General features: G+C 51.5%; 1 protein-coding gene across 6 annotated transcripts in view; it reads left to right on the forward strand.

The window, feature by feature from the left end:
* USP43 (ubiquitin specific peptidase 43) overlaps positions 1-24559 on the forward strand; it is a 76946-nt gene that overhangs the window by 37409 nt on the left and 14978 nt on the right. For 4 of the 6 annotated variants that reach the window (XM_070061379.1, XM_070061381.1, XM_070061382.1 and 1 more), the window contains 6 exons: positions 4739-4842; positions 9311-9388; positions 10704-10830; positions 10936-11284; positions 20139-20297; positions 21320-21484. In XM_070061379.1, the coding sequence (XP_069917480.1) occupies positions 4739-4842; positions 9311-9388; positions 10704-10830; positions 10936-11284; positions 20139-20297; positions 21320-21484 (982 nt within the window). The remainder of the gene's footprint in view (positions 1-4738; positions 4843-9310; positions 9389-10703; positions 10831-10935; positions 11285-20138; positions 20298-21319; positions 21485-24559) is intronic. The other 2 variants (XM_070061380.1, XM_051825181.2) reach the window with 1 other exon arrangement.

Here is a 24559-nt window from a genome sequence, read left to right on the forward strand (position 1 = left end):
AGGGTGGGTGGCTCAGCAGTGAGAACGATTTGCTGTTAAGGAGAGTGCTTGTGTTGTTTTATAAAACAACTCGGATATATGTGCCAGGAAGTAGCCATTTTGCGGCAGGCCTTGTCTTCATCTTCGTGGTGTTACAAAATACCATATATAGATGGAGTCTCTTCTTGTTCAGTCTTTCAAAGCACCATTGGAATACACAGTGGCGTTACCTTATTATTTCCAGTGCTGTGTGTTTATAACCTTGCCATAGTTTTTCCTAGAAGATAGCATTCTGTTACAAATTGTAACATGCACGCAGATCAAAACTTTCAAGCAACTTGTAATAAAGTTTCTGCAGGAAACGAAAATCAGTGATGATTGTATCCAAATAGGAAACTCTAGAAGGTGAAAAAAATTTATTCCAGTTTTTGAGAAACTGAGATTAAGAACTCAAGAGCAAACACCTTTTTGCCTTGTCCACCAGTTTATTTTCAGGCGGATAGTTCCCACATCAGAAGAAGAATTTATGAAAGCCATTGATCTTCAGCTCGTGTAATGTCAGAAACCATGCTGGTGGCTGCTGGCATGGAGGGCACTGACGTTTTTGGGGGAATCTAATTTATTTTGCGCCATTCTCTTAGGAAGAGCTCTTCATCTGGGGTGTGTCAAACTTCATCCAGAGATAACTCTGCACAATTCCCGTCCCTTCCTCCTTGGGGAAAAACCACATGTCTGATTGAGGATATACACAAATACCACTTTGTTCAAGACCTTTGCTACATTGCTACCGGCCTTCATCTCGAAGGCATTTTGTTCAGGGTACCACAGAGCAGACCTGCCACGCTGCCCAAATTAGAAACGCTAACTTCTCCACAAGTAGGTCAGAGTACCTAGTGATAGCTGGAGCCGACCCCCGAGCCTTGTGCTACTGAGTGTTCAAAGTGCAGGAAGCCACTTTCATGCAAACTTTAAACTCAGCTACCCTTGTCCTCCAGCTGGCCACACACGTACTCTTGCCTCTATACCTCGTTTGATTCTGGAAGCCATCCATGGGGCCCTCGACATCCAGATGCAAGCAACCTCCAACGTGGCTGTGGATACTTTCTGGTAGATTCATGGGTCAGTCTGTATCTGGGCATGATTTTCTGTAGGGGTAATGGTTGTGAGGCTCCTTGGCTAGCCTACCCATTTAGCCCATAATTCCTTCAAGAGCATATTAAGTGCTGGCCCACTGCAGCGCTAATTTGAAAAGTATATATTCAACATTCTCGACATTGAACTGAAGAGCTTCCATTCAGCAAACATTTCAATGGTTCTAAAAAAAGTCTTTCTTAGCCAAAAATAGAGGATAGGAAAATGTTTCTTAGAAAACTAAAGAACACGGGGCCAGTGCTGTGGTGTAGAGGGTCAAGTCTCTGCCTGTAGTGCCGGCATCCCTTATGGGCATCAGTTCAAGTACCAGCTGCTCCAATTCTGATCCAGCTCCCTGCTAATGCACCTGGGAAAAGCAGCAGAAGATGGCTCAAGTGCTTGGACCCTTGCACCTGCATGGGAGACCCAGATGAGGCTCCTGGCTTCAGCCTGGCCCAGCCCTGACTGTTGTGGCAGTTTGGGGAGTGAACCAATGGATGGAAGACCTCTCTCTGTCCTTCTGCCTTTCAAATTAATTCATTTAAAAAACAAAAAACTGAAGAACTTACTGGACAGAATTAATTTGCATGAATTATGAAAAGGAAAGCATCTTATGGTCACTTTGCAGACCTGAGTGTGTGAGTCCAGCATCATCTCTTTGTGCACAGAGGTAGGGTCAGCTGTGGATGCTGGTGTGTCTTTTTTTTTTTTTGGACAGGCAAAGTTAGACAGTGAGAGAGAGAGAGAGAGAGAGAGAGCGACAGAAAGGTCTTCCTTTTTCTGTTGGTTCACCCCCCCCCCCCAAATGGCTGCTATGGCCGGTGTACTGCGCCGATCCGAAGCCAGGAGCCAGGTGCTTCTCCTGGTCTCCCATGCGGGTGCAGGCACCCAGGCACTTGGGCCATCCTCCACTGCACTCCCGGGCCACAGCAGAGAGCTGGACTAGAAGAGGAGCAACTGGGATAGAACCGGCGCCCCAACCGGGACTAGAACCCGGTGTGCCGGCGCCGCAGGCGGAGGATTAGTCTAGTGAGCCGTGGTGCTGGCCAATGCTGGTGTTGGCCTCACTATGCTAATGGCAAGGCTCAGTCGGGACTCACAGAGGGAAAAGAGTTTTCTCCCAGATTGAGGGCAGCAGTTGCTTTAGGGAGTGCACCTTCTGTGGCCGGCCCTAAGTCAAAGGTGGTTGCTTGCGGCCATGGATTTCCCTTTGCTGAGACTGTAGACCAGTAAGAACGTGGGCGTGGCCCAGGTGGATGTGCACCCTCCGTGACCTCCCCGTGACCTCCCCACCGGAGACCCTCCCCACCGGAGACCCTCCCTGCCAGGGGCTGTGCCTTCTCCTGACCTCACGTCTGCTTCTCTCTGCCACAGCTGATGGCGGTTGAATCTATCTTCCCAAACACCTTCCTGTTGCCCGGAAGTAGGGTACTTTCCTCCTCTGCCTCTGTTGTAGTTCAGCCTGTTTATATCCTCAGTGTCTGTAAAACGGAGATGTCTGCCGAGTTCAAAAGAAAATGTTATTTATTTATTTATTTATTTATCAGTGGTTGGACTCAAAGTTGTCAGTGACGAGTTGAACACCTGTACATTTCCTCTATTAGACTAAAGATGCCACTGGTTTTTTAAAATTGTGGTAGAATATGCATAACATTGATTTTGTACATCAATTACATTCACAGTGTTGTAACTATTGCCACTTCTGTGAGTATAACCCATATTTGTATATATATATATTTATCTCCAGTGAAAACCGTACCCATTAAATAACAGTTCCCTTCAGGCTGGTGCTGATATTACGATAAGCTTTGCTTCCCATATGGTCACCAGTTCGAGTCCCGGCTGCTCCTCTTCTGATCCATCTCTAAATAACAGTACCCCATCCCTTCTTCTCCGCAGATCCTTGTAACCACTACTTTTCCTTCTATGGATTTGCTTCATATAACTAGAATGAGGCAATATATGTCCCTTTTTTAAAAAAAAATATTTATTTGAAAAGCATAGTGGCAAAGAGAGAAGGAGACACACAGAGAGACGTCTTCCATCTTCTAGTTCACTGCTCAAATGGCTGGAGCCGGGCTAGGCCAAAACTGGGAGCCAGGAACTCAATCCAGGTCTCCCACGTGGGCGGCAGGGGCTCAGGCATGATAGGCCATCTTCTGCCTCAGAATGTATTAGCAGGAAGCTGGATTGGAAGCTGGGACTCCAATCAGCAACTCCATCGTGGGCTGTCTGCATCCCACACACCTGCCCACCTCGCTGTGTCACATGCTGGCCCTAGCAGTTGTCCATTTCTGGTTGGCTGACTTCACTAAGCCTCATGTTTTCAAGGGTGGCTGAACAACATTGCATTGTGTGTGTGGACCATGTTGATGGACACTTGGGTTGTTCCTGTCTTTTTTTATCTGAGAGGTAGAGTTACAGACAGAGACAGGGAGAGACAGTCCTCTCTAGGGAGGTCTTCCATCTGCTAGTTCACTCCTCAAATGGCTGCAACAGCTGGAGCTGGGCTGATCTGAGGCCAGGAGACAGGAGTTTCTTCCAGGTCTCCCACGTGGGTGCAGGGGAGCACTTGGGCCATCTTCCACTGCTTTCCCAGGCCACAGCAGAGAGCTGGATGGGAAGAGGAGCAGCCAGGATTAGAAGCAGCACCCATATGGGCTTAGCCTACTACACCGCAGCGCCGGCCCCTGTTCCTGTCTTTTGACTGCTGTGTGTTATGCTAGTGTGAACACTGATGTACAGACTTCTGAACCCCTGCTTTCAGTACTTCCGGATACTTACCTAGGCATTGAATGAGTGAGTAGTTCTATGTTTAGCCTTTTGAGAGACTGGCTGTTTTCTATAGCAACTGTACCATTTTTATTTCCTACTAGCAATGTACATGGGTTCCGATAACCCCGTATCTTGTCAACACTTGTTATTTTTTTTAATTAAAATTTTTTTTTACTATGGGCTGACTTTACATTTCTCTAGTGACTGTTGATATTGAAAATCTTTTCGTGTGTTTATTGGTCTTTTTTTTATCTTTGAAGAAATGTCTATTGAAGTCCTTTGTCCATTTTTGAATTAGCTTATTTGTTCCATTGAATTTTTTTTTAAGATATTTTATTTGTTTGAAAGAGCAATAGAGGGGAGAGAGAGAGAGTGAAAGAGAGACAGAGAGAAAGGTCTTCCTTTGCCGTTGGTTCACCCTCCAATGGCCGCCGCGGCCGGCGTGCTGCAGCTGGCGCACCACGCTGATCCGATGGCAGGAGCCAGGTACTTCTCCTGGTCTCCCATGGGGTGCAGGGCCCAAGCACTTGGGCCATCCTCCACCGCATTCCCTGGCCACAGCAGAGGGCTGGCCTGGAAGAGGGGCAACCGGGACAGAATCCGGCGCCCCGACCGGGACTAGAACCCGGTGTGCCGGCGCCGCAGGCAGAGGATTAGCCTAGTGAGCCGCGGTGCCAGCCGCACCAAAGTTTTTATCTCTCTTGGCTTTGACTAGCATTTATGAAGGGAAGATTAAAAATGCACTACAGGAAAAGCAGTTACTTTTTTGTGTGTGTAATAGATGTGCCACTGTCAATTTAAATCAGCTTAGGGACTGCCTGGTGAGCCGCTGCCTCTGTTTTTGTCTCTGCAGAACCTGGGGTCTCTGTTCTCCATCCGGGTTGTGGGCCTCTCCTTGGCCTGCAGCTACTTGTCCCCACAGGACGATCGGCCCCTCTCTCAGTGGGCAGTCGACAGGTAAGGGGATGCCCCTGCTTGGTTAAGAGAATGCACGTGGATTTCTTTGAGGCTTGTGGAGCAATCCGTTGCTCACGAGATTAATCTCAGCCACTCACCTTCCAGCGCCAACCGTGTGTTAGGTCCTTGGGTTCGTCCTGAGCTTTAGCCCTCGTGTCTGAGAGAGGCGCTCCTGCGGCCACTTCAAAGACAAGGGGACACCGAGGCTCCTAGCAAGGAATTTGCTCACCTTCACTCTGCCAGTCCATAGCTGGTCCTAATTTGAACCCCTTGTGGTCTGCCTCCAGACCCAGATTCATTGCATCCGTAGGTCCTGCTCCTGCTCCTCCACCATGTCCCCTCCAGGGCAGGTGACAGTTCTACCACCGAGTCATCAGCCCCCAAGCTGTAAGAGGTGGTGGACGATGGCCAGGGGAGAAAGTCACATGGCCGTGTCTCCAGTGGCCCTCATTTGGAGAGCCTCCCTTCGTCCCTGCTGTGGCCAGTCACCGCGTGCAGCCTTGCAAAGCCCCCCGAGAAACACTTGTGCTCGACACATTCAGCGTGGGGTACTTTAGCTCATTCTCCCACAGACCTGAGGTTTTCAGTAAAGGCCCTACTTGGTCAACCAGAGCTGACTGAGTCTGCAATGTGGAGGTGGGCTCTCGTTTCCTAAAGAGACCAGGAAGCAGGGGAGGGCCAGCTGGGCTCCACCCCACCCCCATGTCCTCCTCAATTGGGGATGCTCTGCAGGGGTGGGGAGGCAGGACCTGCTCCAGCTAACGGGAGAAGGAAGCCCAGGGGAACGGTACCTAGTCCTGGAGATGAGAGCTGTGTCCCTCTCCGTGCGTTCCACAGACGGTGCCTGGCTGCAGGTTCACCATCACTAGGCTGTGACAGGCACCTGGGAGATGTGAAGGCAAGGATGGGCTTTGGGGTAGTGGCAAAGGCAGCACCTGGGACATCCCTATCGCATATCCCAGTGTCTAGACTTGAGTTCCTGCCCTGTTCCTGATTCCAGCTTTCTACTAACACACACACCCTGGAAGGCAGCAGGTGACAGCTCAAGTCCTTGTACTTGGGTCCCTACCACCCAAAGTGGGAGACCTGAATTGAATTCCTGGCTTCATCCTGGCCCTGCCTGGCTGTAGTAGGCATTTGGGGAGTGAACCAATGGCTTGAAGATGTCTGTCTGTCTGTCATCCGTCTCTGTGCCTTTCAAATAAATAAAATGAATACAAAAATTTTAAAATAGATGCTAAAGCAGCAGGACAGGGCAATCTAACATCTGCTGAATTTAATACTTTCTTTTAAAAAAAAAACTACAGCCTGTGCCTTGTATGTGTCTCTCCCCAACCCCTGCCCCCACTGGCCACCAGATCCTATTTTTTTTAAATGTAGGGTTTGGAAACAAACCAACAGACTGGTCTGTCACCAGAGAAGCACTGGGAGTTAGTAGAGCTACACAACAAGTTGGTCACCCAACGGGTGCCCCCTCCCGAGGCCACATCTGTCCTGCTGCACACCTGGTGTCCACTCAGTGCCAGCGTCTCCCTGGCACCTGGGCCCTGTGCACACCTCTCCAGCCCCTGGCAGCGCTGTCCTCGCTTCTGTCACCACCCCTCCCTCGCCTCCTTCACAGAGCCCTGCACTCAGCCTCTTGTTCTGCCTCCCCCTGCACCTTCTTGTTCTAGAAGTCTCCTCCTTTTTTAAAAAGACTTGTGACAACATACCCATAAGCTAAGAGTGACGTCTCCCAGGGTGCACATTAGCAGGAAGCTGGAATTGGGAGCAGATCTGGGCTCTGGACCTAGGCAGCAATCTGATATGAGATATGGGGGCTCCGAGCAGTGTCTTAGCCACTGTACATCATTTTTCAGGCTGAATTACAGCATATTCCATTGAGTGCATGTGTGACCCAGAAAGATGCCTCCTTGAAGAGTAACCCCCCCCCCCCCGCCCCTCCCTGGGGCTCTGCACTCTACCTGTGCCTTCCACCCGTGGTGATTCTGCTCTTGGTTCTGTCTGCCACCTATTGGTCAAGGGCCCACAGCTCTTTCTCCCCAACCCCGATTTTTCTCTGAGATACGGACCTGCCCGTCCTCCTGCAGTGTCTCATAGACTTACATCGCTTCTCAGTCTGGACTCTTCTTACCTAGGCCTTTCTTCTTCCCCTCCATAAGCCTCGTGACTCTACCATCTGCTCAGGAGCTCAAGCTGGGAGCCTGGGGTCATCCCTGGTCCCTCTCACCTTCTCCTGACACCCCTCCACCATCATCAGGTGGAATGTTCCTGATCCTGCTGCTTCCTCCGCTCCAATCCCTCCCCTCCACCTTAACCCACCATTGCCTGAGGTCAGCCCCTACCACCTCTTCACTTGGGTGCCCTGGCAGCCTCCTATTTGACTCACCTGCCTCTACCTGCGTTCACACTTGTGTGTTACAAACCCTCCAGTGGCTTCCGGCTGCCCACAGCATAAAGTGCACACTCCCAAGAGTGGCATACCATGCTATATGCCTCTCTCTGTGCCTCAAGTGTCCCAGCGCATACCTTTCCCCCGCTGAGCCCTCGACCTGTGCGATCTGTCCTGCCTCCTGCACCTACCTGCCTACCTTCTGCTCACCTGCCCTCCAGGGCATCAGGCATACTTTGTGGCTGCTGGCAGTGATCTCTCTGTGTGTGCTTCTCCCATCAGAGTCTGAGCTCCTTGAGGGTGGAGATGGTTCTGAACAGTGCTTGGACCAGCAGCATCCCTCCATGAATACAGCATGCTGCTGCCATTCCTCTTTAGCCAGGGCTCAGCCCCCAGGAGATGATTGTGCTGTCTGATGAAGGATCCGTCCCATGTAGAGAGAGGGCACTTGTGGGCTACAGCTTGCTCCTCTGCTCTTTTGTGGCCTGGGGAGTTTCCCTATGACAGAGTTGGCTTCATGCTTCCCTGTGAAGCCGGCAGTCTTCTTTTTCCTCATCCATGTTTATATTCCAGTTAAAATGTAGACTGGATTGAGGTCAAAATTTTATATTTATTGAGGGTGCGTGCTTAGCCTAGCCGTTAAGACATCCATATTTCACATAAGAGTACCAGGGTTTGATATCCAGGTCTGCTCCAGATTCCAGCTGCCAGCTAATGTAGACCCTAGGAGGCGGCAGGTGATGGCTCAAGTCGTTGGGTTCCTGCCGCCCATGTGGGAGACCTGGATGGAGTTCCCACCTCCTGGCTCTAGCCCTGGCCCAGGTAGGCCACTGCAGGCATCTGAAGAGCGGGCCAGCAGATTGGAGCTCTGTCTGTCTGTCTCATCTCTCTGCCTCTTGATTAATAGGCAGATAGATAGATAAGGCTAAAGGTTAACAAATGTGGCTTACATGGGAGTCCAACTCGGACTTTGGAATATGGTCTCCGCTACCCGGGATTAAATGACGCCCCACTCCCTGCTGCTCCCGTCAAGGTGTAGCTCCCCAGTTGCAGGCTTCCCTTGTTGAACAAACTGGGCACTTTGGGGGTCTTGAGAAAATAGCTTTAGACGAGGGCTCCCCAGTGTGTCTCCTCTGAAACAAGCATTTGTCTCAGACCTCCAGGCTCCCACGTGCAGGGGCTGAGCTGCTTCCAGGAGACTCAAGGCAGGGAGGAGGGAGGCAACCAGGCTGGGAAGGATTATAGTGGCAGAGCTGAGAGTTAGTCCCAGTCCTACCAACCAGTTAAAGGGCTTCTCCTCTGGAAGAGGTGAACGAGGGGACAGCAGTGGCGGCTGCGTGCCCATAGCTCATTCTCCCTGAGGCTACAGAACGAGGAGGAGGGGCGACTGGTGTCTGTAAGGCTCGCTGGGCAGTGAGAACGTCTCCCAGACACCCATTCCCAGCTCCCTCCTGGCTCCTGTTCTCGCGGGAAGTTGCCACCACCCAGCCTCTGGCCGTGTGACTCCCGTGAGTGCAAAGTCTTTTACTGCATCATCTTGGTAAAAGCCTGGGCCTCAGCTGACAGCTTCCTGTTTTCCTTGCAACAGTTTCTTACTAACTTTTTTGACCGTGGACTTCGCCGTCATGTGTTTCCCATTTCTTCTGCCTTGAGGCCAACCAGCTTTTCTGAAATGGGCAGGGCCGTGCAGATGGGAGGAGCTATAGGATGACACACACCAGAGGGTTTGGAAGATGACTTGGGTCCTGGAGCTGGGCTTCAGGGTGCTCCTGCGTGATGGTGGGGGTGGGAGTAGAGTTGAGAGGGTGTCAGCAGCTCTCTTAGGGCTTCAGCACCACTGGGTGTTTGTAGGCCAGTCGTGTCCAACTCCCCTGTACACATCACTGAGGTTTGAAACGGACAGTTGATCTGTGCCCCCATAGTAACCAAAAGCCCTTAGAGCTTGCAAGCTCCCAGAGCCATGGGGACGAGCATGAAGAGGTAGGTTTGCGACTGAGCCTTTAGCAGACCCAGCAGTGCCCCCGGTAGCTGGCCTAGGTTGACAGTCAGTTGGAGGCATTTGTGCTCTCTCCCCAGAGCTCTGCACCTGCGGAAGCCGGGGGGACCTCCCCACGTCAAGCTGGCCGTGGAGTGGGACAGCTCTGCCAAGGAGCGGTGAGTTCAAGGGCACTGGGGCTTTCTCCCTTCTCCCTGCCTTGGGCACCTTGGAGGCAGCTCTGCCCCTCTGCAGGTGGAATGCTGCAGGGTTGGGACAAATACTTGATTCGGAGGAAATCGCTGAATTTAGGGCACCGGGAAGCCCTAAACCTAAATCTGTTTCTTGCAGTTGCCTAAGGCCACCAGCTGCTATAGGGAAGAAATGGGATTTTTTGTTGTTGTTGTTGTTAAGACTTATTTATGGGGCCAGCGCCATGGCTCACTTGGTTAATCCTCCGCCTGTGGTGCCGGTGTCCCATGTGGGTGCTGGGTTCTAGTCCCGGTTGCTCCTCTTCCAGTCCAGCTCTCTGCTGTGGCCCAGGAGGGCAGTGGAGGATGGCCCAAGTGCTTGGGCCCCTGCACCCACATGGGAGACCAGGAAGGGGCACCTGGCTCCTGGCTTCGGATCAGTGCAATGCCGGCTGTGGTGGCCATTTGGGGAGTGAACCAATGGAAGGAAGACCTCTCTCTCTCTCTCTCTCTCTCTCTCTCTCTCTCTATCTATAAATCTACTTGTCAAATAATAATAATAATAAAAAGACTTATTTATTTATTTATTTGAAAAGTAGAGTTACAGAGAGAGAGGGAGAGACAGAGAGAGACATGGGTCTTCCACCCACTGGTTCATTCTGCAAATGCCTGCAATGGCTGGAGATGGGCTGAACTGAAGCCAGGAGCTTCTTCCAGGTCTCCCACGTGGGTGCAGGGGCCCAAGGACTTGGGCCATCTTCCACTGCTTTTCCAAGTGTATTAGCAGGGAGCTGGGTGGGAAGTGGAGCAGCCGGAACTCAAACCGGTGCCCATATGGGGTGCCGGTGCTGCAGACGGAGGTTTTATGTGTTACTCCCCATTGCCAGCCCCAGAGCTGGGATTTGAGCCCAGGCCATCTGGCTTGAGTCCCAACTCTGACTCTTTAACCACGACACTTGCCGGCCTGTCTACCACTGAGCGCGCTAGCCTCACTTTGAAAAAGGACAACGTTTGGGCCAGCGAGTGTTTATTGATCTCCTACGGGGTGCTAGGCTTTGTGCTCAGATGGGGGAACGAGCCCAGGATTGGGTCCCTGGAGGAGCTGGTGGGGGAGATGGATGATTCAGTAGATGGATGATTTAGAGGGGGCAGTCTGCTGAGTGAGACCGACGGAGGCCCAGGGTCCCCAGGAAGCCGCGGGCAAGGTGCTTTGGTTCACCGGTTTGCTGGCGGGAGAGGCGTGCACGCGCCGCCCTGGGAGTGGGGAGCCCTGAGCCCGCGGCTGTCCTCTGCCTTCCCGCAGCCTGTTCGGGAGCCTCCAGGAGGAGCGGGTCCAGGATGCCGACAGCGTGCGGCGGCAGCAGCAGGCACACCAGCAGCACAGCTGCACCCTGGACGAGTGTTTCCAGTTCTACACTAAGGAGGAGCAGGTCCCGCCCTGGGTCCTCTCCCTTGGCCGGGAAGGGGGCTGGGCGGCCCCGCGGTGGGGGCTCTGGGTGGGGCGTGGCCTCACGGCCCCGTGGCTTCCTTTGCAGCTTGCGCAGGACGACGCGTGGAAGTGCCCGCACTGCCAGGTCCTGCAGCAGGGCACGGTGAAGCTGAGCTTGTGGACCCTGCCCGACATCCTCATCATCCACCTCAAGAGGTTCTGTCAGGTCGGGGAGAGGAGGAACAAGCTGTCCACGCTGGTCAAGTTTCCGCTGTCGGGACTCAACATGGCCCCCCACATGGCCCCGAGGGGCAGCAGCGCCACGACGGGGCCGGGCCCCTGGCCCTCCTGGCAGCAGCCGGCCTGCCTGCCCACCACCTACCCACTGGACTTCCTGTACGACTTGTACGCCGTCTGCAACCACCATGGCAGCCTGCAAGGTGGGCATTACACAGGTGAGCCTGGCCCAGCCTCAGCGTGCCCCCAGAACTGGCGCCCCGTGAGCGCTGAGCCCTCTCGGGCGCCCCCTGTGGGCTGGCTGCTCCCCCACGTCGAGCAAGAGGCCAGGGCGCCTGGTCCCAGCCGACGTCGGTGCAGGTGTGGTGCTTGGGATCTAAGTTGGTTACGGCCTGGATCTTTAACCCTTAGAGGAAGATAATTATTGGAACCGAGAGGGGAATGGTTGCCTTCATCTGTGATCCCACACAGCGGATTTGCCTTTTTTTTTTTTTTTTTTTTTTAATTCTGTGGGGTGTTTTTAATTTTTAGTCGTGGGGAATTTTTAGTCGTGGGAGGAACTTGGAAAGACACAATACAAATGTCTCGGCAATTCTCAGCGGTTTGTGCTGATCCTTTTTTATTATTTTTTAATTTAAAAAATGTATTTGAAAGGCAGAGTTACAGAGAGAGAGAGACCTAGAGAGAAGGAGCTCTTCTAACCACTGGTTCTCTCCCCAAATGGCCCAAATGACCCAAATGACCAGGGCTGGGCCAGGCCAAAGCCAGCAGGCTGGGACTCCACATAGGTCTTCCATGTGAGTGGCAGGGACTTGAGCACTTGGGCCATCCTCTCCTGCTCTGCCAGGTGCATTTGCAGGGAGCTGGATCAGAAGTGGAGCAGCCAGGACTTGAACCAGTGCCTGTATGGGATGCTGGTGTCACAGGTGTTGGCTTAATCCACTGCACCACAGCACTGGCCCAGCAAGTGACTTCTAACATGGACAAGTCCCCAAACTTGGGTGCTATAGGTGGAGATCAGCTCCCTTGGTTAGGGGCAGCAGCGTACCCTGTGGGAGCCTCCTAAGAACAGGTGATGGGATCTTGACAGTTTGAGTTTTTCTGTATCAGAAAGTGCCTCTGTGCCCGGCCTTGACTGACAGCCCTGTTGGACCTGGAATTCAAGATTGACAACCATGTTCCCACAGGCTTTGGACCTTGTTGGTCCGTGGGGACTGGAGTCTGGGATGGGGTCTTGTTACTGAGACAGGGGAGGCCTGTTGCTTTCCCAGTCGCAATAGCAGTGAGTTGGATCAGAAGAGAAGGAGCTGAGACTTGAACCTGCACTTGAATTTGGGATGCTATTGTTGCAAGAGGTGGCTGTGCTGCACCACACTGCTGGCCCCTTATGCTCTTTTTTAAATTTAATTTTTGGAGTAGATAATATGTTCCTGTGGTTCCAAAACGAGGTAAAGACTATACATGTTCCTACATCTGGGATCCTGCTCTGGTCCCAGGCAGTCTTTTCCCGAGTTTTGGAATGCAATTACAGCAGATGCAAATAGGCGGGGGGTTGGTCCAGGGCCCCCTTCACTTCACAGAACCCAAGGATGCCCGAGTTCCTTTATAAAATGGTGTAGCATTTGCATATCCTCCCATACACTTTATTTTTAAAAAATTAGTTAATTTGAGAGGCAGAGAGCGAGAGCAAGCAAGCGAGCTCCTATCCACTGACTTCACTCCCAAAGGCCCACAGTGGCCAGGGCTGTGCCGGACCAAACCCAGGAGCAGGGAACTCCGTGCAGGTCTCCCATATGGGTGGCAGGAAGCCAGCTCCTTGAGGCATCACTGCTGCCTCCCAGGCTCTGCTTTGGTAGGAAGTGGAACTGGGAGACAAAGCTGTGGAGCAAACCCTCGCACTCCAATACGGGACGTGGGCATCCTGGCTGACTTCTTAACCACCTGGCCCTCTTTTAAGTCCTCTTTAGATTATTTGTGACACCTCATACACTGTAAAGGCTTTACAAATAGCTGTTATACTCTATCGTGTAGGGGATAATGACAAGAGAAAAATCTGTGTTCAGTTCAGATGCAAATCCCTCACCTCCAAATATTTTTGTTCTAAGGTTGATTGATTCCATGTATGCAGAATGTATGGGTCTCGAGGGCTAAGTGTATACAGTTGTGTCTAAGCTTTGCTCCCCGCACTCCTTTTATTTATTTATTTTTTAGGATTTATCTATTTGAGAAGCAGAGTTCCAGAGGGAAATCTTCCATCCACTTGTTCACTCCCCAAATAGCCACAACAGCTGGCCAGGCCGAAGCCAGGAGACTGGAAATCTGTCCAGATCCCTCAACGAGGGTGCAGGGACCCAAGCACTTGGGCCATCTTCCACTGCTTTCCCAGGCCATAGCAGAGAGCTGGATCAGAGTGGAGTAGCTGGGACTTGAACTGGTGCTTGTGTGTGATGCCTGTGGTGTCACAAACTGTTGCCTCACAATTCCACTCCCTGTCCCCTCCCCCCTCGCCCTTGTACTCTTTTTTTTTTTTTTTTTTTTTTTTTAAGATTGATTTATTTGAAAAGTAGTTACAGAGAGAAAGAGAGATATCTTCCATCCACTAATTCCCCAAATGGCCACAATGGCTGGAGCTGAGCCAGGCAGAAGCCAGGAGCCAGAAGCTTCTTCCAGGTTTCCATGTGGTTACAGGAAGGAGCCCAAGGACTTGGGCTGTCCTTTGTTGCTTTCCAAGGCACATCAGCAGCGAGCTGGATCAGAAGTAGAGCAGCCGGGACTCGAACTGGTGCCCATATGGGATGCTGGTGTTACAGACAGCAGCTTTACCTGCTACTCCACAACACCAGTCCCTCTTATATTCCTTTTAAGCACAAGGATAGAATTCTATGTACATAATTCTATATGGGCTTTTTTCTTTCACATTTTTTAATTTATTTTACCCATTCAAAAGGCAGAGAGAGACAGAGATCTCCTCCTGTCTGCTGGGTCACTCCCCAAATGCTTGCGACAACCCAGCCTAGCCCAGGCTGGGGCTGAAGCTGGGAGCTCCATCCAGGTCTCCCACATGTGTGGCAGGAACCCATGCACTTGGGTCACCACCACTGCATCGCAGGGTGCACATTAGTGGGAGGCTGGAGTCAGGCTCTGGAGCCGGGAAGCACAGGCACTCAGGAGTGGGAGTGGGAGCTGGGTGTTGTAACCACTGCACTTTCTGCCCAGAGCTCCTTGTTTCATACAGTCTCTCAGTATTTCCTTATGGGTGGGTACCACAGTTTATTTCATGGACATAGAGGCTCTTTCCAAATTTTCATTATAATGCACTGAATAGCTTTGTACATTGTATCACTGTGTGTGTGTGTGTGTGTGTGTGTGTGTGTGTGTGTGTGAACTTTCCCCTTCTTTGTGGCAGGTGGAATAATACAATCTCCCGGTTCTCTCTGTGCTGTAGTCCTAAGGATCTGAATTGTTGACGTGACGTGGCGAGCCTGGGTGCAGGTGATGGATTGCTGGCCCTAAGACACAGAGCTGCCCCTGGGCTGCCTCGGTGGACTCGGGTCCTTTCAGTGTGAAAAAAGATGCTGCAGGGGTTGGAGTGATGCAGCACCAGGTCCCTGCTGGCCTTGACAGTGGGCAAGCTGGGGGAGGGTATGAAAAGGAAGAAAACAGGTCATCTCCATGGCCCGCCAGGAGCACGGCAGGAATCGGTTCAGATGTTTGACTTCTGTGGGTCCCATCAGCCACAGGTTGAAAGTATTGGGAAAGAGAGAATTGCATCTGTCTTGAACGTGAACCGTGCTGTACGTGTGTATTGTCCAAGCCCCAAAGTGTGGGTGAATTGCACTCGCTAGTAGTTTAGCGTTTTCTTCCTTTTTTTCTTTTTGACTTATTTATTTATTTGAAAGAGTTATACAAAGAGAGAAGAAGAGGCAGAGAGAGAGAGAGAGAGAGAGAGAGAGAGAGAGAGAGAGAGGTATAGGTCTTCCATCTGATGGTTCAACTCCCAATTTGCCGCAATGGCCGGAGCTGCGCCAATCTGGAGCCAGGAGCCAGGAGCTTCTTCTGGTTCTCCCACATGGGTGCAGGGGTCCAAGGACTTGGGCCATCTTCCACCGCTTTCCCAGGCCATAGCAGAGAGCTGGATTGTGAGTGGAGCAGCCAGGACTCGAACTGGTGCCCATATGGGATGCCGGCACTGCAAGTGGTGGTTTTACCCGCTATGCCACAGTGCCATCTCCTCTTCATTTTTTCTTTCCTTGTCCTTTTTTTTTGATACTTGAGATTTCCTCAGCTGCATCTTCCAATGTGTTACTGAGCTGTTTTCACTTCACTTTGGCTCTCGTGATTTTAACTTGTAAGTGCTCCTTCTTGACCTAGATTTTTTTTTTAATTCATAATTTTTTTTTTTTTTTTAAGAAACAGACACAGAAAGTGCCCATCTGCTGGCTCACTCACAATGCTCACCACAGCCAGGCTGAGGCTGGGAGCCCAGAACTCCATCTGGATCTTCCCCGAGGGCGGCAGGGACCCAACTACCTGAGCCGCTGCCTGCTGCCTCCCAGGGTCTGCTCTAGTACAGAGCTGGAGTCCGGAGCCGGAGCTGGGAATTGAACCCAGGCACTGCAGGATGGGACACGGGCAGCCTAAGCTCCTGGCCCTCCAGTCCTGGGCCTCTGGGGTCTCAGCTGGCTCCCTTCCTGCCCACTGCTCCACGGGCACTCAGAGTGGACTCCCTCAGCTTGTCACCGCCACCCCATCTGCTGGGCTCTTGACATCTGAGCCACCGCCTTCTCTCCCATTGTCTTTTTTTTTTTTTTTTTTTTTTTGACAGGCAGAGTGGACAGTGAGAGAGAGAGACAGAGAGAAAGGTCTTCCTTTGCCGTTGGTTCACCCTCCAATGGCTGCTGCAACCAGCGTGCCGTGGCCAGCGCACTGCACTGATCAGAAGCCAGGAGCCAGGTGCCTCCCCTGGTCTCCCATGCGGGTACAGGGCCCAAGCACTTGGGGCATCCTCCACTGCACGCCCAGGCCACAGCAGAGAACTGGCCTGGAAAAGGGGCAACTGGGACAGAATCCGGCGCCCCAACCGGGACTAGAACCCGGGGTGCCAGAGCTGCAGGCAGAGGATTAGCCTAGTGAGCTGCGGCGCCGGCCTCCCATCGTCTCTTAGCACTGTGGGTCTGTTCCATTCTAGTTCTTTCACTTTCTGCAAGTTTGCTCATTTCACTACACTGTAAAAACCTGAGGGCCAGGTGTTGGCCTGGTGATCAAGACACTGCTTGGGAGGCCAGCGTCCCGTACCAGAGTCGCCGAGCGTGAGCCGCAGCTCTGCCCTCTGGTGCAGCTTCCTGGGTGCACCCTGGGAAGCAGCTGCTGGCTCAGGTAGTAGGGACCCTGCCACCCACGTTAGAGACCTAGCTTGACCTGGCTCCTGGCTTTGGCCTCAGCCTCATTGTGGGCCTTTGGAGAGTGAACCAGCGGATGGGAGATCCTTCTGTCTCTGTCTCTCTTCTTCTCAAATAAATATGTAAACAAAAATTTGGAAAAAGAGAAGGGCCGCAAAGCTTGCCGAGTTTGGTTATATTTGCTCAGTCTCTGAGCTGCCTCTGTGCCACTTTACATCAGTTGAGTAGGTCACAGCTGCCCGGGGGGCAGTGAGCCTCCATAGCCAAGGCTCTCACACCTGTGGATTCAGCCGGCTGCAGGTGGGACGCATTGGGAAAGGAGATGTAACCACATCCACCCTGAACATGAAGACTTTCTTCTTAGTGTCCCCGCACAAGGCCACGGAGCAGCGATGTATGCAGTGCCTATGTTGCATTTTGTGTTACCCGGCCTCTGAGATGAGTGAAAATATATGGCGGGGTGTGTGCCGGTTCCAGGCAGACACCATGCCCTTTTTTACCAGGGACTTGGCTGTCTGTGGGTCTTGGTACCACGGGGCATCCTGGGGCCAGTGCCCTATTGATTCTGAGGGGTGGCTGCATTTTCACAACTCACACAGCCTGTGCATGAAGGACGGTAACTCACAGTGTTGGCATCCCATTGTCAGGGCGCCCGTTGGAGTCCTGGCTGCTCCATTTCTGATCCAGCTCCCTGCTACTGTGCCTGGGAAAGCAGCCGAAGGTGGCTCATGTTTGGGCCCCTGCCACCTACCTGGGGGACTGGATGGAGTCCCTTGCCATTACAGCCATTTGGGGAGTGAACCAGCGGATGGTAGATTCTCTCTCTCTCTCTCTCTTTCTATTTCTCTCTCTTTCAAATAAGTAAGTAAATCTTAAAAAAAAATTTAGTGAAAAGTCTTGATCCTGCCTTTGTTCCTCATCTATTTCATCCCCATACCAGGTGAATAGTCTTAGTAGTTTCTAGTCGATTCTTCCATAGTTTCTTTGTGTAAATATAAATAATTTTAAGTATATTTTCATATGCAAATATGTATTCTTATTTATCATATTTCTTTCCACCCCTAATTTAAGTAAAACACTGTTTGCTTTATTGCATCTGGTTTTTTTATTCCCCTTAAAATATATTTTGGAAGTATTTTCACATCCTCATGTATAGAAAGCTCCTCCACCCTCTTTGATGAATGCACTGAACAGATGTGACAGTTTCTTAAGAAAATGCCCAAGGATGGACATTGGGCTGGTGAATTCTTTTGCTGTTAAAACTGTTTCTGTCATGGGGTCAGCACTGGTGGCTCAATGGATTAAGCCTCCGCCTGCAACGCTGGCATCCCATATAGGCACTGGTTCGAGTCCTGCCTGCTCTGCTTGCGATCCAGCTCCCTGTTAATGCACCTGGGAAAGCAGTGGAAGATGGTCCAAGTCCTTGGGCCCCTGCCATATACATGGGAGACCTGGGAGAAGCTCCTGCCTCCTGGCTCCAGCCTGGCCCAGCTCTGGCCCTTGTGGCCATTTGGGGAATGGAGCAGTGGATGGAAGACCTTTCTCACGCTCTGTCTCCCCTCTCTATCTGAAACTCTGACTTTCAAATAAATAAATAAATCCTAAAAAAAAAAAAAAAACACTTTCTGGCATAACCCTTTACAAATGTCATTTCCTGCAAAGTAGGATGGTTGCGATGGCTGGGCCAACAATCGATCCTGCACAAGGGGGAGGGATCCCTCTTCCCTATGGCCTTTCTGGTAGAGGCAGGCTGATTGATGGACTGATTGTGTCTGTGATAGAGATAGGCCTCTCGGAGGATGTCACTTGTAGGCCAAGAACTGAGAAAGAGCCAGAACCAGCCACGTGAATAATGGGAGGAATTGTGTTTGGGGGCAGCACTGGCAGCATGGGCAAAGGCTCTACGGCAGAGGGTGTCTTGTATGTTTAAGGCATGATGATAGTATGTCGTGGCTGGCTGTGTTGTGGTCCAGAGATGAGTGACACGGGATGGAGCAGGAGAAGTGGGCACGCCCAGATCGGGTAGGGTACCCTAGTCCATGCATAAGAGTTTGGTTTTTTCCAGAAGGGTGATGGGAAGCATTTGAAGGGTTGAAGCAGCGGAGCAAGGAGGTGACCTAGTGTACCAGTAGAAATAATCACTCTGCCCTGGGATTCCAGCCAGGAGGATGCGTCTGGTGTGACGTGGGTGTTGACAGTCAAGGTGCTGCCGGGAGTTTTGGAAGGAGGATCAGTAAGACTGGCTTTTTGGATCGGCTATGTGGTGAGAGGACCAAGGAAAGGGCAAAGGTGAACTCCCAAGTAGCCAGCTTGGGTCAGCGTGGGGGTCACCTTATGCAGGTCCAGTCCAACACCTGTTTTTCTGTAGCCCTCAAGTTAAAAATGTTTTTTTGTTTTGTTTTGTTTTTGACAGGCAGAGTTAGTGAGAGAGAGACAGAGACAGAGACAGAAAGAAAGGTCTTCCTTCCGTTGGTTCACCCCCTCCCCCCCCGCCCCGCCAAGTGGCCGCTATGGCCAGCGTGCTGCGCCGATCTGAAGCCAGGAGCCAGGTGCTTCCTCTTGGTCTCCCATGCAGGTGCAGGGGCCAAGGACTTGGGCCATCCTCCACTGCACTCCCGGGCCACAGCAGAGAGCTGGCCTGGAAGAGGGGCAACCGGGACAGAATCCAGCGCCCCGACCAGGACTAGAACTCGGGGTGCCGGCGCCGCAGGCGGAGGATTAGCCAAGTGAGCTGCGGTGCCGGCCTAAAATGGTTTTTACGATTAAAAAAAATTGTTCTCAATTAAACAATGTGTATAGAAAGAGAGAGAGGCGAGGCAGCCAGCTTCCCCAGATACCCACAACAGCTGGGACTGGACCCCTGAAGCTGGCTAGAAGCTGGGAAGTCAACCCAGGTCTCATGCGGGTGACTGGACCCAACTGCTGGAGGCCTCACTGCTCCTCCTCGCGTGCACATTAGCAGGAAGCTGGAGTCGGAGTCAGAGACGGGCACTGAGCCCAGGCCCTTCGACGAGCACCCTGGGCCTCCTAACCAGTGTCTTCACTGCTGGGTCAAATGCCCACCCCAGTGTTACAATTCTGGGGTGGGGAGAGAACAGGGAGGAGAACATATGACAGAGAGTCTATATGACCTGCAACGCCTGTGTTTGACATGAAAAGCAGAGTTTATTACCATCCAGATATGTGGTTTAGGGTGCCATCCAGTGAGTTGTGGAAGGCAAAGAGAAGGTTCTTCTGTTGTAGTGGTTTGGCACGTATTGAGATTCGTGTTTATGAAGTTCCCTTAAATATTTGACTTCAGTTCCTAGGTAGAAATGAAGCACACCATCATCCCAGCAGTGATTCTCATTTGACCATTACTGTGTGCATCTCGAAGCTTTTCAGCCGAGATGGGGTGAAATGGGAGTTACTGTCTGATCACAGAACCTGGAACTCATTGGTTGCTGTTGTTGATTTGGCCTTATGATGGGCACCACAGATAAAAGAGCAGCCTTCTTTACTAGTAAGAATCTGGGAATATCATTTACTTATCTTTCTGCACAAATGTCATTTGTGGGCCATACATGGGCTGTTTTTGTGTTTCATTCTATTATACACACACCCATTTGCCTACTATGCCGGTAAGCAGTGTCTTCCTGCCGTGGGTTGAGACTGGGGATTTGGGCCTTTGTAGCCTACTGCAGGAACTCCCTGGATGGCCACTGGTACAGCTACGATGACAGCACGGTGGAACCTCTCCAGGAAGACGAGATCAGCACCAGAGGGGCCTACATCCTGTTTTATCAGAAGCGGAACAGCATCCCGCCCTGGTCAGCCAGCAGCTCCATGAGAGGTGGGTGCCGGGGCCCAGGAGAGGACAGGGGCTTTGGGAAGTCACCGTAAGACTTGGGAAGATGCTCGGCTGGCCATCGGCCAGAAGAGCGAGGCAGGCATCTCAGAGAGGAGGCTCCTGGACCATTTGTCAAGGTGGCCATGTGGGGTGGACATGTTTTATACTTCAAGAAAGGGAGAAAGGATGCTGCCTTTTTTTTTTTTTTTTTTTTTTTTTTTGGTAGCCAGGGGAGGTGACTCTTGGGACTGTAGGATTCCACACTCACACCGAGCCAGATGCATTTAAGCGTGTGCCATTACACCTGTGTTAGTCCCTCGAGAAAGGAAGGGGAAGCTACGAGGGACACTCTGAAAAGTGCCGAAGTTGACCCTTTTATCTTACTGGTTTCACTCTGCAAACTACTCATCTTTCTCTGTGGACCGAGCAAGGATTTTAAAGAATTGATCCGGGGTTCTGGTTATGGCCGCTGGAACATGGCCGAATAAAAGCCAAGAGCCTTCAGCAAATCTACATCCAATGTAGTGCAAGTCCAGGCACGTTTTGCAGAAGGCAGAACAAAGCTCCGTCGCAGAGTCTGCAGGTTTTCTTATTGTCTACACACAAAAGACAAAGCGAAGGTGTCTTTAACGCCCGTTATAAAAGAATTGATTTCCCTAGACCGGGGGCATGCTCCTGCTCTCTTGTGGGCACCGGGGCTGGGATGCTGTTACTCTCAACTGTGGGTAATAAAGTCCTTTGGCTTGGGGAAAACACCTTATGTGAGGAGCTGGGGCTGGTGACAAGTAGTCTCGTGGGAAGGATTTCATTACCCATCAGTGTGCTTTCCTGCACGTCCGAGGGCCGTCACCTGGGTACCCACTTCCGGGTTCCGCTCTGGTCCTTAGCTTCTGTTTCTGCAGTGGGACTCTGGTTCTGTCGTTCCAGGGGCGGACGTGGGGATGGGAGTGTGGCCACGAGACGCTCTCGTGGGCCCCCAGGGCGGTGGGTCAGGTGCAGCCTGCCTCTCTCTGCTCTTTCTGCAGGCTCCACCAGCTCCTCCTTGTCCGACCACTGGCTCATGAGGCTCGGGAGCACCAACGGCAGCACGAGGGGGAGCCTGCTGTCCTGGAGCTCCGCCCCCTGCCCCTCGCTGGCCCGGGTGCCCGACTCTCCCATCCTCACCCACAGCCTCGGCACTCAGGAAAAGGGTATGCTGGCTCACTTTGCTGATTTTATGTTCTATCATGGCCATTACTCCTCCTCTTTCTATTTTAATTTTTTAAAAATGGATTTATGCGAGGGGTGAGCATTTTGCCTAGTGATTGAGACCTGCGTGGGACACTTGCATCCATATTGGAGTGCTTGTGTTTGAATCCCAGTTTCTCCTCGGATTGCAGCCACCTGCTAATGTGCACCCTGGGAGGTGACCAATGATGGTGGCTCCAGTAGTTGGGCTCCTGCCTCGCATGTGAGAGACACGGATTGAGTTGCTGCATCTCACCCTTGGAATCTGGGGCAGGAAACCAGTGTCTGTCTCTGTGCCTTTCAAGTACATTTTTTGAAATTTAAAAAAACAAAATGAGAGACCTAAGTTTATTTATTTGAGAAGCAGAGAGGATTAGAGGGACAGAGAGAGTTCTCATTCGCTGATTCATTCCCTAGATGCGGGTAATGGCTAAGGTTTGGCCAGGCTGAAGCTGGGGACCAGGAACTCAAATGAGGTCTCCCATGTGGGTGCCAGGGATGCAGCTACTTGAACTGTTACTACTGCCTCCCAGAGTGTTCATTAACAGGAAGCTGGAGTTAGAAGCTAGAGCCGGGTATCGAACTAGGGATGCTGCTGTACGATGCAGTGTCTTAATTGATGTCTCAGCTTCCAGGCCAAATGTCTACCGCAGCTCCTCCTCTCTATCAAGGTGTTGGCACATCTTAGCCTTGAGTGTAGAGGGTCAGTCACTTCCAGGAGTTTATTTATTTCTCAATAGAAGGTCTTCCATGAGCTGCCCTGCCTGTCTGCTCTCCCTGTCTATGACCCTCCGGCCACAGGCACAGTCTTTACTCAACATATGTAGATTTGACAACCATGGATACAAGCAACCATGGCAAGACAACATTCAGAACAAAAATTGCACCTGTATTGAACAAGTACAGATTTTTTTTTTTTTTTGCTGTTATCCCTAAACAATGCAGTGTAACAACTGTGTACATAGAATTTGCAGTGTCTTAGGTATTGCAGGTAACCCAGAGGTGATTCAAAGTATGAGGGAGGATGTACACAGCTTATGCCACCTATATAAGCCACTGGAGCATCCTCGGGTTTTGGTGTCTGTAAGAGGTCCTGGACTCAGTCCCAGTGGATACCGAGGGACACCTGGACATTCTTTCTCTGCTCCATGGAGCTCACTGTCTCAGGAGGAATACAACAGGTAGACAAGTGAACGATGCAGTCATGTGATGTATTGCAGGGGTAAGAGCAGGGAGGAAGAAGGTACCGAGGGAGGGGAAGGCAGGCTCCAAGGGCCCCGGCAGACAGGGCAATGGGGGACGAGCTTTCTGAGGAGGGGAGGTTGAGTAGAGATCGTAGTGACTTGGAGAGTGGCTCGTGTGGAAGTCTGAGATGTGTGTTTCAGACTTAGTGGAGCACCCAAGGGTGAAGGTTGGGAGTGATTACGGATGTGTGTGAGGTGTGGAAGAAAACACAGCTGTGGCCAAGGCCAAGTGCACGCAGGGCAGAGAGTGACGGGAGGTAGACAGGCCTGATCAGAACTAGCTAAACGTTTGGAGCCTAGGTGAGCTTGGGACTTTATTCCCAGTGCAGTGGAGACGTAATGCACCTGATTCATATATATATATATTTTTTAAATTTTTTGACAGGCAGAGTGGACAGTGAGAGAGACAGAGAGAAAGGTCTTCCTTTGCCGTTGGTTCACCCTCCAATGGCCGCCACGGCTGGCGCACCGCGCTGATCCGATAGCAGGAGCCAGGTACTTATCCTGGTCTCCCATGGGGTGCAGGGCCCAAGTACTTGGGCCATCCTCCACTGCACTCCCTGGCCACAGCAGAGAGCTGGCCTGGAAAAGGGGCAACCGGGACAGAATCCGGCGCCCCAACCAGGACTAGAACCTGGTGTGCCAGCGCCGCAGGCGGAGGATTAGCCTAGTGAGCCGTGGTGCTGGCCTCTGATTCAAATTTTTAGAGGCCTTTTTTGGCTGCTAAAGGCCAGGTAGGCGGCTGCTTGTGGGTCCATCCAGGTGAGAGAGAGGTGGCTTGGACCCATGTGTTCAGTAAAAGATGGTCAACTTGTGGGTGTATTTTGAAGACGGAGGAACAGCCTTTGCTGATATGGGGTGTGAGGGAAACAGCACATCAATATTCAGATGGTCCTGTTTAGGGGAGACCTGAAGATCGTGCAGGGAAGCAGGGGGTGATGATAGAAGCCAAGTCTTAGTGAGAACCCAGTGTGTCTGTGTGTGTATTGCAACTTCACGAGGCCAGTGTCGCGGCTCACTAGGCTAATCCTCAGCCTGCGGCGCCGGCACACCGGGTTCTAGTCCCGGTCAGGGCGCCAGTTCTGTCCCGGTTGCTCCTCTTCCAGTCCAGCTCTCTGCTTGGCCTGGGAAGGCAGTGGAGGATGGCCCAGGTCCTTGGGCCCCTGCACCCGCATGGGAGACCAGAAAGAAGCACCTGGCTCCTGGCTTCGGATCGGTGCAGCGCTGGCTGTAGTGTCCATTTGGGGGGTGAACCAACAGAAGGAAGACCTTTCTTTCTGTCTCTCTCTGCCTGTCAAAAAAAAAAAAAAAAAAGAAAGAAAAAAGAAAAAGAAAAGAAACTTCACGGAAAATTTATTTTTGTAAGAATTTTTTTGAAAGCTGTACATAGTTTTTTCATAATGCTCATGGGAGAGCCCTTATCTGAATGGATTTTATTTTTTAATTCCATTTTTCAAGAACTTTTTGAAGTGTCTTCATTCCTGTGTGTGTGTGTATGTGTGTATCCATCTGCATCTTTAGCCTCTGTCCTAAACTAGAAACTGGTAGTACATGCAGAATTATGTTTTTAGTTTCCTTATTTCCTATCCTCTCCTAATTTAGTTATTGTAAGCCAGACTTTCAGAAGTCTTATGTATTTATTTGAAATGGAGAGAAAGAAAGAGAGAGCTCGCATCCTCTGGTTCACTCCCAACAGCTGGGGTTGGGCTGAGGCTGCAGCCTGGAGCCAGGAACTCAGTTCAGGAGCTCAGATCCTGGAGCCAATACTGCTGCCTCTCTGTGCATTGGCAGGCA

This window comes from Oryctolagus cuniculus, chromosome 17 (assembly GCF_964237555.1).
Source record: "Oryctolagus cuniculus chromosome 17, mOryCun1.1, whole genome shotgun sequence".
NCBI lineage: Eukaryota > Metazoa > Chordata > Mammalia > Lagomorpha > Leporidae > Oryctolagus > Oryctolagus cuniculus.